The sequence below is a fragment of the Dermacentor andersoni genome, chromosome 10 (assembly GCF_023375885.2).
Source record: "Dermacentor andersoni chromosome 10, qqDerAnde1_hic_scaffold, whole genome shotgun sequence".
NCBI classification, from domain to species: domain Eukaryota; kingdom Metazoa; phylum Arthropoda; class Arachnida; order Ixodida; family Ixodidae; genus Dermacentor; species Dermacentor andersoni.
In genome coordinates this window covers 133,585,884-133,598,927 of record NC_092823.1, presented here as the reverse complement: position 1 = coordinate 133,598,927, position 13,044 = coordinate 133,585,884, and the positions used below count along the sequence as shown (strand labels likewise).

The 13,044-nt window shown below is 46.7% G+C and overlaps 1 protein-coding gene across 1 annotated transcript in view; it reads left to right on the top strand.

The window, feature by feature from the left end:
* Window positions 1-13,044, top strand: part of LOC126543715 (neprilysin-1-like) — a 33,189-nt gene that overhangs the window by 2,716 nt on the left and 17,429 nt on the right. The window contains exons 3-9 of the mRNA XM_055078245.2: window positions 242-418; window positions 4,825-4,938; window positions 6,225-6,353; window positions 6,823-6,909; window positions 8,429-8,634; window positions 9,628-9,846; window positions 9,972-10,289. Coding sequence (XP_054934220.1) covers window positions 292-418; window positions 4,825-4,938; window positions 6,225-6,353; window positions 6,823-6,909; window positions 8,429-8,634; window positions 9,628-9,846; window positions 9,972-10,289 — 1,200 coding nt within the window. The 5' untranslated portion in view covers window positions 242-291. The remainder of the gene's footprint in view (window positions 1-241; window positions 419-4,824; window positions 4,939-6,224; window positions 6,354-6,822; window positions 6,910-8,428; window positions 8,635-9,627; window positions 9,847-9,971; window positions 10,290-13,044) is intronic.

Here is a 13,044-nt window from a genome sequence, read left to right as displayed (position 1 = left end):
TTCCAACTTTAAATTTCCTCTGCAATTTATTATAGTAGACTCACTGCTAAACAATTAATATCCCCCTATTGTTAAGCATATATTGATGTAAAACAACATTATTATCCATAATTATCAGCTGCATTATTCTTGTTGTAATATTTTACTCTTGCCATCTTCCCCGGATATATTTTCTTATTGTTCTACGGCTCGCGATTCGTCGCCCATCCAACATTGTGGGTACACGTGCCACGTTCTACAGGATCGTCATCGTCATCGAAGTGGTGGTGGCGCGGCAACGGCATAACCGCCATGGCTGGCCCCTCGGACACCCGTCGCATCCAATGGAGCCGGCGGCTCTCTGTGGCCGCGGCCTGCCTGGCGGGAATGCTGGTGCTCGCCTGTCTGGCGTCCGCCTTCATCCCGCCGCCGTCGCCGGGTGGGTACGAATAACATGCGCTTCTCGAGGAAGCACCCGCTGCCGCCGCGATCTGACCTATAGCTGTCGGACGGTGAACGTCTCGACGCTGCATAATCCTAAGCTCGAGTCACCGTTAAGGCAGGAGTGCAAACGTGGAAACAACTAGGAACGAAAAATGCCAGCGCAACCAAACGCCGACGATCAAGTGAAAGGTCGCACAGGGGCAGCGGCAGAGGAATGCATTAAGGCGCAGAACTCATCTGCGCATGCTCGAGCGAAGGCAGCGCCAATCGTGGGCGTGCGCAGCCACTCGCGAAAAATAACTGTTTAGGCATTAAAATTGTTGTTTGCGCAACGTACTCGAGGGCTGGCTTGTACATGCACGTGATATCGCTCAGTTTAATGATGTGCCATGCCTCGACCATTAGACGCCCTTCTTCGTCTTTATGTCCGAACAGAAGTGTATTGCAAAACTATCCTGCCTTTAAATAACATGAACCCCTAACGAACTTGTTTGAAGTTCGGTCGTTTAGAAAAAAAATCATTAATCGCTCATCGTGTTAGTTTATGCTTTCAGAAGTGTTCGGAGTCTTCAGGGTATATTATTTCTACTTCTGGGAAGCAGTAATCCTGTGACTATGCCATGACTGTTTAAGCGTGCCTCTTGCTAGCCAAATGAAAGCTATGCAATCCTCTGTCGTATACCTCGAGTGTTCACATTCAGGGTACGACATTCAGAGTGAATGATGCTCGACAACAGAGGCGTACCATCACGGGCAGAAACAGAGCGGTAAGTGCATTGAGTGCACGTTAACTTAAAGAACACCAGTTGGTTAAAATTATTCCGGAGTCCACCACTACGGCATGCATCATAATCGTATCGTGATTTTAAAAATAAAGGCGAAATTCAATTCTTGTTTATTTTTTTAGACAGCGCATATTTTTTGTGTTTCCCTATGCCTGAAGGTACATAAATACACACTTCAGCAAACAGCACGAAAAACAGGACCCAGAAATAGGGCACAGGACACAGGCGCTGACTTCCAACAGATATGTTTATTGCGCGAGCGCGGCATATGCAGGGTGTTTCACGTGACTTTAAAAAAAGTGGTTCGCCGCAGCTGAATGAAACCAACGGCATATGGTTTGCCTTCATGTGGCGCTCATTAGAGTATTTTTATATTCCGCTTAATCAGTTCATTAATTAAAATGAATGATGCAAGATTTTAAATATTCACTTTAGGACCAAGTGCGTTTCGTTGCGTTAGGGGATTAAGAGACGACCGATCCAATTTTTTTGTGGCTACGCACATGCTGCGTGGCGATTTTTTTCGACGTTTAAAGAAAGCCCGCGAAATACGAAATGAAACCACGTGACTGCGCTCGTGCGCTACCGTATTGCAGCGCTCTCAATCGCGGTTCGTGCGAAAGAACCGTGCGCTTCGCACCGTGGCGGAGTCTTCGGCGGTGATGCACGGAAAGGAAGCGCCGCCGTCCCCGGTAAGCGACAGGCTCGACGTGCGGTTGAGAGCGGTGCAGTACGATAGCGCACGAGCGCAGTGACGTGTTTTTATATTATACTTCGCGGGTTTTCTTTAAACGTCGAAAAAAAAAATCGCTACGCAGCATGTACGTAGCCACAAAAAGTTGGATCGGTCGTTTCTGAACCCCTCTACCACGCAACGAAACGCACTTGGCCTTAAAGTGAATATTATAAAATTTGCATAATTGATCTTAATTAAGAGGAATATAAAAAGATACTTTAACCAGTGCCGCATGAAGACAAGCCATATTTAGTTGGCTTCATTTAGCTGTGGTTAGCCACTTTATATTAGAATCCTTGGTTCAAGTTACGCGAAACACCCTGTATAGGCAGAGGAGCATGAGTGAAAGAATCGGTGTGATAAGCATGAGAAGAATGACTTGAGGTTGCAGGTGGGCGGAGATGTGTTAAATTATGAGATACGAGATTTCCTTGTCTGATAACTGGATGGATTGTGAACTGATGCACTAAGGATCACGTTGGATGATGGCAAATGCCTGGATAATTTGACGTGCTTTTGGACGACAGTGACTTTTCTAAAACAGGGGATGCACTCACGCGACCTGCAATGCAGAACAAGATTGCTGCTATGTTTTCGTTTTATGTTGTTGGCGTGCTCCCGGAGGCTGTCATCGAGGCAACTTCCCGTTTGTCCTATATACTATATGAGCTCCCGTGCGTCGAGAGTATTTCACGAAATACCCGCCCACCTGCACCCTCAAGTCATTCTTCTCGTGTTTATCACGCCGTTTATGTTTTCACTCATTCTTCTCTGCCTATGTATTCTGCGCTCGCGCATAAACATGTTTGCTGAAAGTCAACGCTTGTGTCGTGGGCCCCTTTTACGTGTCCCGTGTTTTGCGCTGTTTGCTGAAGTATGTGTTCGTAACAGGCCCGGCTAGCTTCTATTCTAAACTTAAGGATGTTTCTGGGGAGTTACACTAGGAGTTCAGGGAACCACTCTAGTGAAATGGCTCCGTCGCATTCAAAAGAAATGCTATTCTTATTCAGCGTTGTTTTCTTAGTCTCTCCGACCACTCTTTGCGACAGCATTGAACTTCATTATATAAGCTTCTGTGCTTCGAAGAGTTATGACTTAATCATACGGCAGTAGAACAGATTAGGAATATTGAATTTCTGGGTTGTTCTATTCAACCCACAAATGTGTATTCTGCGTCTGGACTAAATTAAATAAAAACAGGCTCTAATTAATGTTTCGTGCGCAGTAAGCACATGAAATGTTTGATCTACAAGAACTGTTTGATCTACCGGAAGCATGAAGACCTTTGAACGCATTTTCCCCAAAATATTTCGAGCATATTGGTCCATCTTGCAGCAAAGTCCAATCAGAAGTGTCTCCAGATAATGGTGCACAGGACGAGTTGATGTGGATTCAGTTAGGAACGCACGATATAGTAAGCGCTGGTCCAGTGTTCCTCATTTCTTATCTTTTCCTTCGCGCTATCTTATTTTTGCCTCACGATGCGTGCAACACGCTCTGAACATACTTGGTGTATTCTTTGCAAAGTATAGCGCCTGTAGGTAACGTCGTCGCAGGGGGCGCCGGGACGCTCACTTGAAAAGGATCCTAAAAAGAACTACTTACAGTATGCGCTCTTGAGAGAGATCAGCCTTAGCCTGAGCGCAGCCTTGCCGCTTAAAGAAGTATTGTGAACCTGTGGGAGTATACAGGCACAAACGAAGGGTTGGTAGCGATGCCACCTCGTAATTTTCACGCTATCTCATCTTGCGTCAGAGATTTGAGCGTCCTCTGTACCCAATGCTCGTAAGCTGTTTGATAAGATAGGACTGTGCTGCGTATAGGACTAACGAGGTCCCATACAGGCAACTTTCGTATAAGCTATTGCCGCAAAACAGGAACCCTACACATACGACATTCACGGGCCCGTGGTGGCGTAGATACTTCGCAGTGACGTAGTCGTGGCCACCATCAACTGGGCATACTAGCACGGCGAGAAGCTGCGCAAAAAAGCAACGTGACAGCACGACAGGCGCGTCTTGAGCAGAGCGTCAAATCGATAAGAGCGATAATCCGGTGAAAAACAGTCATCCTCAAGAAGTAAAACGATGCTCACGTGATATGATGCACTGACGTAATCGTGGCCGCGATGCTCGGGTAGCCGGGTGAGGAGCATCGCCCGTGACGTCATGTGAAAACTATATGGGTAGTTACAAAAATACTCGGTATCATACCGCTGCTTTGCACGTAGCCCCGTAACTTTTGCGAAGAGCACCCACCTGGACTACCGCTAGCGCGTAGGTCGTGCCCAGTTCATACCATGCGTGGTGGCCGAACTGCCAGAGTCCGTCGGCCATGCTCCAGTGGCGCAGCGTCCATGCGCGAAAGGCTGGCTGTTTGCCGCTCCTGTTTCACACCCCCGGCTACTCGCTCTTGCGCATGCTCGCGCCGTTGCACGTGCACCGAGTATGCGCTGCGCACGCGCAGTAGCGCCCGTCAACGCTGCATGCTAGCAGAACGCAGCAGTGGACGAGTACAGCACGTGCCACGAACACGCTTTTTCATTTCTTTCCTTCTCTTCGTTTCGCTTGGCGCTGGGTGTGAGTTGATTACTTGTTATCGTTGTCGACTATACCCACGGTTTTTTCGTAGACGTCATCACGTCTGGTAAGCGCGCAGAACTCTAATTCGCGTATCAAAAAAAGAAGAAAAAAAATACACCGACTAGTGAGGTTGAACTATAGCTATGGACATATAGCACGTGATCGCCTGAGATATGAGGCTCGTGTTACGACCACGGAAAGCAGCTGGATCCCTCGCCAGTGGGACTACAAGCCAATTATAACCCACCTCGGTGGCCAGCTGACTTTTTGAAACGGCTGCGCGTTGCTCGTGGTGCAGGAAGCCGCCGCCCCCCTGCCGCGCGGGTACCTGCGGACGCGCCGGCAGCGCCCCTTCGGACCCCGAGGCGACCCCTGCTGCGCTTCTGCACGTCGGCGCAGTGCCAACGGGAAGGTAACGCATAACACACACTCGGGAACACGTCCATTGAAGCTTGCTATAGCTATCACATAGCTGGAATATACCATTGGTGCGAAACAGCACAGCATAATTTGTGGATACAGGGGGGGTCAGAGTCAGAAGAGGTTTTATGTAGGACATAAATGAATTACACGATTTGTGTATGCAGAAGGAGGCCCCATAGTCAGAGACTAAATCGGAACCTCCTGTGGTAGTGAATATAAAAAAAAGAATAATGAAAACAGCAAACACCGCTATCGAACACAAACAATAAAATGCATCGCAGGCAACAACAAAAAGGAAGAAACAAAGAACAGCAAACAAGGAAACCAAAAGCGAAAATTAGACAGGGTAAAAAACAAAGGTAATTCAACACTCCTAAGCAGTTGTCGAATGGTTATGGGGTGAAAAATGCTAAAAAAAAACAAAAAAAGAAAGAAAACAAAAAGATCACATCTATCTTCAGCAATGTCAAACAGCCCCTGATGAGATGCTTCATCAACAAAAGGTTGTGGACAGGTAGGTATGATAGGGACCGGGGCAACAAAAAAGTAAAAGGAAGTCACCACAATTATGCAGAATATGGCATGAGTGCACATGTGAGGAAAGCTTTCAGTTCTATTTTGAATTTGCCAATTGATTGAGATATTTTGATTGCCGGTGGCATGGACTGAATGTCAAATAAAATTGTGATTATGTGCAAAACTTTTATTAATCATATCATAAGAAACCAACACACACTGACACCAAGGACAACATAGGGGAAATTACTTGTATTTACTGAAAGAAACATTAAATTAGTGGAAATGAAAATGCATGAGTGTATATATATATATATATATATATATATATATATATATATATATATATATATATATATATATATATATATATATATACACAAGAAGAAAGGACAGCGATATATCACTTTCGTTTTCCCGTCGTCATGTCTTGAAAATTATGCACCGCTCTTTCGTAGCGTCATCACGTCTCGCACACCACCACAACATACTTTCCCAGACGAGACTTTCACAATGAACTTGTACTAAACTGCTAAAGACTAGCCGTGCCCTGAAATGTTGTAGCCCAGCGGTGTATCCACTAGGTCTAGTGAATCTTGTACGGGGCATGGACCTTTAGTCGAGCCCGGTCCTAGAGCGCCTTTATGTATGCGTCCCAAACTTGTGATGCAAACTGAGCTTTGATTCATTTTACAGATCCAGGTAGATCGACTTCGATCGAAAGTGCACTTATGCCAAGTCCCCTCCTTACGTGTGCAGGACAGCGGCTGAACAGTTCGATCGCGTGGAACCAGAACCCGTGCCGCGACCCCTACCGCTACGCATGTGGCCGCGCCGCTCACAGCCAGGCGGCAGATCTACGAAGAGGAGACGAGCGCCGCCTCAGCGGTACACAAGGGTTCTTTTCTCAAAACGTAATCAGCATTGCCTCCAAGATTGAGCAGCTCGTGAGATAGCGCTGCCCAATCTCGGAGGCAATGCTTTCACTCAGGGCGTCACTCTTACGAGCATAGCTTTGAATGTTCCGAGTGCTGACGACACTAATGATGAACATAACGCTGCATGTAAACGTAACCATCGAGATCTGCTAGCCAAAAAATCACCGACGATTACGATACTCCCTAATGCGAAACTTGAGCGCAGCTAGCTGTATACGTGTTTTCATTTCGCGATATAGTGCCTGGCGCAGACAATCTGTCTCGTGCGGCACATTGCAAACGGAGCGAAGTGTAAATTGAACAACGTGATGACTCAACAGTAACTATTTTGCTACGAGTTCATTTACTAAGCCTCTCTACAACCGCGTCTAACGGATCTACAGAAGAGCAAGTGACGCGGTGTCTTCTCGCGCATGCAGCGCTGCTGTCCTCGACAGTGGCGCCACGGAGCAGGCAGACTGTGACTGAGAAAGCGGCCGCCCTCTACCAGGGCTGCCTGAAGACGGGTGAGCAGACGTCACTGCAACGGTGTCGCTTCGTATGCAGACCACTTACCTATAGCTTTCATCTAATGTGGGCATATGTTTTCAGAAAAGCCGAGACCTAAGTGCGCAAGCTAGCCTCAAAAACATACTCGGAAGCCTACTGCCGATGCTATTCCAGGGAAGTGCACACGATTCAGCTGGCTATTCACACATGTTGCCTCAGACGCATCGTGGTCGTGTACTGGGAGCAGACGGCGACGCTGAAAACCTGCAGGCGATGGTGTATATACGGCCGCACACTTATTTGACTAGGCCTAGCCACATCATGGCAGCCAACGAACAATTCTATAACCACGCAGCTATAGGCCAAGCGCCCCGATGTGCCATATGATTTGACTTGCGGAAGAGATGTTACCCCCCCCCCCCCCAACCCCAGAAAGTATATAAAGAAAAATACACTCTAAAACAAAATTACAACACCCTTTGGGTCGTATCTTGCCACAAAACAATAATCGTCATCTGTCTTGTCCGCATTTCCTTTCTGTAACGCTGCGAGCCCGGTACTTCCCAGTAACGAACGGCATGCGCATTATCAGCATGACATAGCATTCCCGACAGGAAAGTAGCGGACGCGGCGCTTTCAAGAAAGGAAACGCAAGCAAGGCAGATGATTATTTATGTGTGGCAGACATACACCCCAAAAGGTGTACCTTTGTCTAAGAGTGTACAACGCAAATCACGGCCAGAAATATTAAGAAGGGTACTGGTTTGGACTAGTTGGTTACAATTCATGACGAATGTTATTTGCGCATTACTTAGAACGAGGACTGGAGGACAGTTGAAAGTTTGTGCTTCTGCCTGTCGTACCCCAGTCCTCGTTCCAAGTGGTACGCAAATAACATTGATCATAGAAATTTTAGCTTCGCTAGGCCTCGTTCGCTCCTCTCCACCAAATACTTAGTATAATCAACTCCATAGGAAAAGCTACCCATGGCGCTTGCGCATTGAAATCGGTGACCGCACGTACCCTTTCACGCACCGTAAAGTTTGCATAGTAATTTTATAAATAACCATAGATCTTCCTCAAAATATGCGTAATGAACGTTAAACGTTGCCCACGTAGGTGGTATACGTATAAATGGTTTTCGCATCATATGTTGGACATTTTGGCACTACAAAAATGAGGCAGCAACATGGCGGAGTTGCCGCTTATTTCAACCTTCTACGCATAATGCGCTATTATAGAATCTGGACGCTTTTAGAATCGGCCATCTTGTTGGTTCTGATTGGCTCACAGGGCTATTTGGCTCACAGTCCACCGCCGCGGGCTTCGCGGCGGCGGCGCTAGTTGGTGCAGGGTGTCCAAAGGGAAGCGCGATAAAGGGGCGCGGCTGCACACACGCCTCAGAATATTACATTAAATTTGTTGTTATAGAGGGATCCTGTGAAATGTACGTACTTTTCCTTCTTTAGCGCTAATTTCCTTCAACGCCTTCGCTAAAGCACTAACAACTGAATCGACATATCTGTGCGCGCGCAGAGCTGCTGACGGCTCAGAGCAGCGACGCCTGGTGGGCGGTGGCGCAACGTTTGGGTGTGTCCCAGTTCCCGCTGCCGCTGGACCGGGAGCCCCCCGTGGCGCCCGAGCTGCTGGCCGGACACCTGCTGCGGCATCTCGGCTTGGGGCCCCTGGTCGCCCTTCGACTGGGCACCCCGCCCGGAAATCGCTCGGCAGTCGCCATATACGTGAGCCCCGAGTGTAATTGCTGCATGCCTGCGTTGAGAACCACCTGACAATGCACAGAAGTGCAAACACTGGCGGTACATTGAAACGCATACTTGTCGTGATCCATTTTAACGGGTCACTAAGGGCTAGCTAGATGGAACTAGATGAAATGAAGAAATTATGGTATTTGCAGTGGACCCGGCCATGACGATGATGGCAAAAGGCGACGCAAAAGCGAAAGATAAATGACCACTCAGGCTCCGAAGATATATATTCTATACGTAGCCAAACACTTATAATATTTAGGTACAACTTAGCACGTATATACCTTCCTTTATTGTCGTTTTCGACAATACACATTCCGTCGTTTTATTGCTTAATACATTCTTTTAGGCAATATATAGAAAGTTTCAGTATCTGCTAAGATCATTGTCGTCATCGTCAGCCTATCTTTATGTCCATTGCAGGACGGAGGCCTCTCCCAGCGATCTCCACTTACCCCCATCTTGTGCTACACCTGATTCCAACTTGCGCTAAGATAATTCTTCATACGTGTATGCCAAGATACATGTTCATAAATACTTGCTCTTTCATTTTTTTTGCTGCAATATGTACGCGTTTTTCTTTCTTTCTTTTTCTTTTTGTCAGTCATGATGTGCACCACGTTAGATTTCTTTTTGAGACGCAACAGCTACATGTGCACATACACAAAGAGGAGCAATAAACGAAAAAATACAAAGCGCTGTACCCTCTCGGTCTTGTTTGTTTGTTTTTTCTTGCCCCCTGTTGAGCTTCAAAAAGCAATCCATCGCGATGAACTTAAGTGATTAGCCCATCTCTCCATTTTGATGTGCACCTTCGAGTTCGATTGCAACGGCGATATCATGCGCATCTATTCTTGTTTGTTAAATAAAAGTCCCACCTGGTTGGTTCAATGTGACCGCGCTATTTCTGAACAAAATAAATAAGTAAAGCCGAAGAGCCCAAACCGTGCTGCGTGAACGGTGCTGCAGGTGGAACCCCCTTCGACGGCTGCCAGCTGGCGCTGGAACGAGACGGCGTCCGGGCTGCAGGCGCTGACTCGACGATCTCCGGACGGCCAAGTGGTCCGGGCCCTGGTCGAGCTGGACCGCACCGTGGCGCGCACTGCGGCCAAGGCCAGCCCACCCGTGGCCGCCTACGTGCCACGCTACCGCACCATACGCATCTTCAGCCTGCCCCAACACGCGAAGGTACACAGGCACTATACGGACTGGCACAAAACGTAAAACACGAAACACTTTTTAGGCATCGGCCGTATCGGCGCGCGTCGACATTTGGTGCGTGTACAGATTCTCGCGTACACGCACCGCTGCAGTGGCGCTGGCGGGAGGTGTTCTCTGCGCTGCTGGAAGACCTGGTAGCACCCCAGACGGTCAGCCTGGTGCTCACGGCGCCGGGCTACGTGGAGGAGGCGGCGCCGCTGTTGGCCGACGCCAGGCCCGCCGCGGTGCACAACTACCTCGCCTGGCGACTCGCGCTCGAGCTGGCTCCGCTGCTGCCCGTGCTGCCGGCATCTGTGCTGCTCGCGGCAGACGGCGCCCAGCAGCGCCCCGAGCGGCGATGCCTGCGGGAGCTGCGCGGCCTCATGGAGCACGCGGCCACGGCGCTCCTAGCGCCGCAGCCGGGACCACAGGTGAAGCGACACGCAAAGGCTTACCTCCGTTCCACAATAATGTGGCGTGCGCAGTTGTAATGTGGTGACCGTGCGCAGCGGAAGCTACTGATGGCGTAAGAGAAAAAGTGATTGTCGAGAGAAAGAACCGATGAAGAACGCGATGACGCTCGTTAACTTAAAGCGGTGCATAGAGTGAAGCAACTCCAGCTCTAGGCAATTAGAACTGTCATGTTCGAATCAAGCATATATTCGCCGATCTATTGGATTTTTGATATTTCCAGCTATTTTAAGAAAACCAGAAGGGAAACAGCAGAAGGTGACGTGCTGTCCCGCCATTTCAGTCAACATAGGTAACTCCAGCGCAGGTTCCCGATTAAAGCAAATGTATAAGCCTTCCGCACAGTATACCTTCCAGTTCATTTTCCCGACTTTCAAGGTACACATGCAGTACTGCATCACTCCGAGGTTGTCGGAAGCAGCGAGGCCAGCTTTGGTGACCACGTGAACATTTTTGAACACGAGGTCTTCTCAGCTGACCTCACACGGGTTGGCGCATCTGGGATCTGGTTATCTCGTAGCTGCTTCCAGAAGAAAAAAAGTCTTTCACGCCTCCAAAGCGTCATAGCGAGTCGCAGCAGGTATCAAAATGTAGCGCTCAACGAGGCAAGAAGCGAGCATTAGTTGTAGAGTAGGTAAAATAAACTGAATGGGCGTAATTAGCGTCAATATAATCAAAAATTGCCCACATTTCACTATACTCCTGTAAAGGGTGCACCGCCGCAGATATAGACATGTTGAGGCAAAGACATTGTACGGCACACTTTGGACAAATGGGGCGAGTTCGATTGGACTAAGCAGGGCTCGAGCGAGATACCGGTGCCTAGAAGGCGGTTTTTCCGCTGATATTTGCAGGATCAGCCCACCAGGCCTTTTGCTCAAAAAAGGAAATGGTCAACCAGGTGTTGACGCAATGAATACAAAGTCGACATTATCGCGCGTGAAATACGATACTAATAAGATGCAAAAAGAGTGAATAATTAATATAAAAAAAGATCCACGCTCAACTCCAGCTGACAGTTACAAAAAACGAAGCATTATTTATTTATTTATTTATTTATTTATTTATTTATGTATACTGCAGCCCAATATAAGACTATAGCAGGAGTGGGAACATTATACATTACTATACATTACACTTCAAAAACACAGATATACACAAAAAGACGAATGATCGAAAAGAAGCGCTTTTATGTTAGCGAAGTGCTTTCCAGTAATAGCTATAAAATCTTGTAATGAGAATGAACGAATATTACCGGGTAGAGAATTCCAAAGCTCTATTGTATGTGGGAAAAAACTGTACTTGAATGTGTTAGTACGGGCATAAATAGGTGTTAAGTTCAAGGCGTGAAAGCTACAGGTACAACTTGCGTTAGTAAATGTGATATAGTTACAATCAGAAAGATCAGAGCAAGAGATCAATTGCATATACAAGTTTGAGGCTTCAGTGTGATAACGTGAAAGTAATGGCTCAATGTTCAAAGACTGTTGAGCCTGTGTTGGCGAGAAACTGCGGCTGTAATTTTGGCAAATGAAACGGATAAAGTTTTGTTGAGCGTTATTTGGCGACCTTACTTCACATTGTTTGCAGGCGAACCAAACGACAGATGCATATTCTAGAACAGGGCGAATTAACGCCCTGTTCGTATTAACGTATGATAACAGTTTAGTAACGCGGGGAGTCTTAGCTAAAGTGTGGCGCAAATAACCTAATTTTTATGACTTTCCCGTTTACATATTCTATGTGTTTAGACCAAGAAAGATGTTCTGTTAGAATGACAACTAATTATTTATATTGAAACACTCTTTTAAGTTGGACGCCATCCAGAGAATAACGAGAGGGGGCTCTACCTATTGTCAAATGACATCACAACTGTTTTGCTACAATTGATGTTCATTTGCCACGTTTTGAACAAAGCGCAGAAAGACAAGGGATTGGGCAAGACGGTGATCAATGGAGTTAATAGGTTCGTTTAATATGCAGTCATCTGCATAAAGTCTGGTTGTAACTGAGGTGCTACGAAATAAATCACTGATGCATATTAGAAATAATAAAGGGCCTAATACGGATCCCTGAGGAACGCCTGACGTAACGCCGACAGGAGTTGAGTCCAGTGAGTTAAAAGAAACAAATTGCGAGCGATAACAAAGAAAACTGGCTATCCAAGAAACAAGACAATGATTATTGAATATGGCGTTTAATTTTACCAGTAGTTTAGACTGAATCACAGAGTCAAAAGCTTTAGAGAAGTCAATAAAGATGGCATCCACTTGATTACCTATGTCTAGGTTAGAAGCGATATCATGAACAAAATCGAATAATTGCGTTACAGTGCTATAACCACGACGGAAACCATGCTGGGCAAATGTTAGAGCATCATTAGAGTTAAGGAATTCGATTATATGTTTGTGAATAGTGTGCTCTAACATGTTGCATGACTGGAGTGTGAGAGATATCGGCCTGTAGTTAGAAATTGTTTATCAGCTGATTTATACAAAGCCAGTACTTTGACTGTTTTCCATTTAGTTGGTACTTCACCAGAGTCTAAGGATTTCTGGAATATTACAGTAAGGTACTGAGCTCAGTACGTTACTTGTAAGAATCAGTACCTTACTTGTAGGAATTCGGGATACCATCTGAACCGGTCCACATTTTAGTGCCGAGATTCAAGATCAGGTTTAAGACACTATCAGAACTTATTACGATATCGCCTAA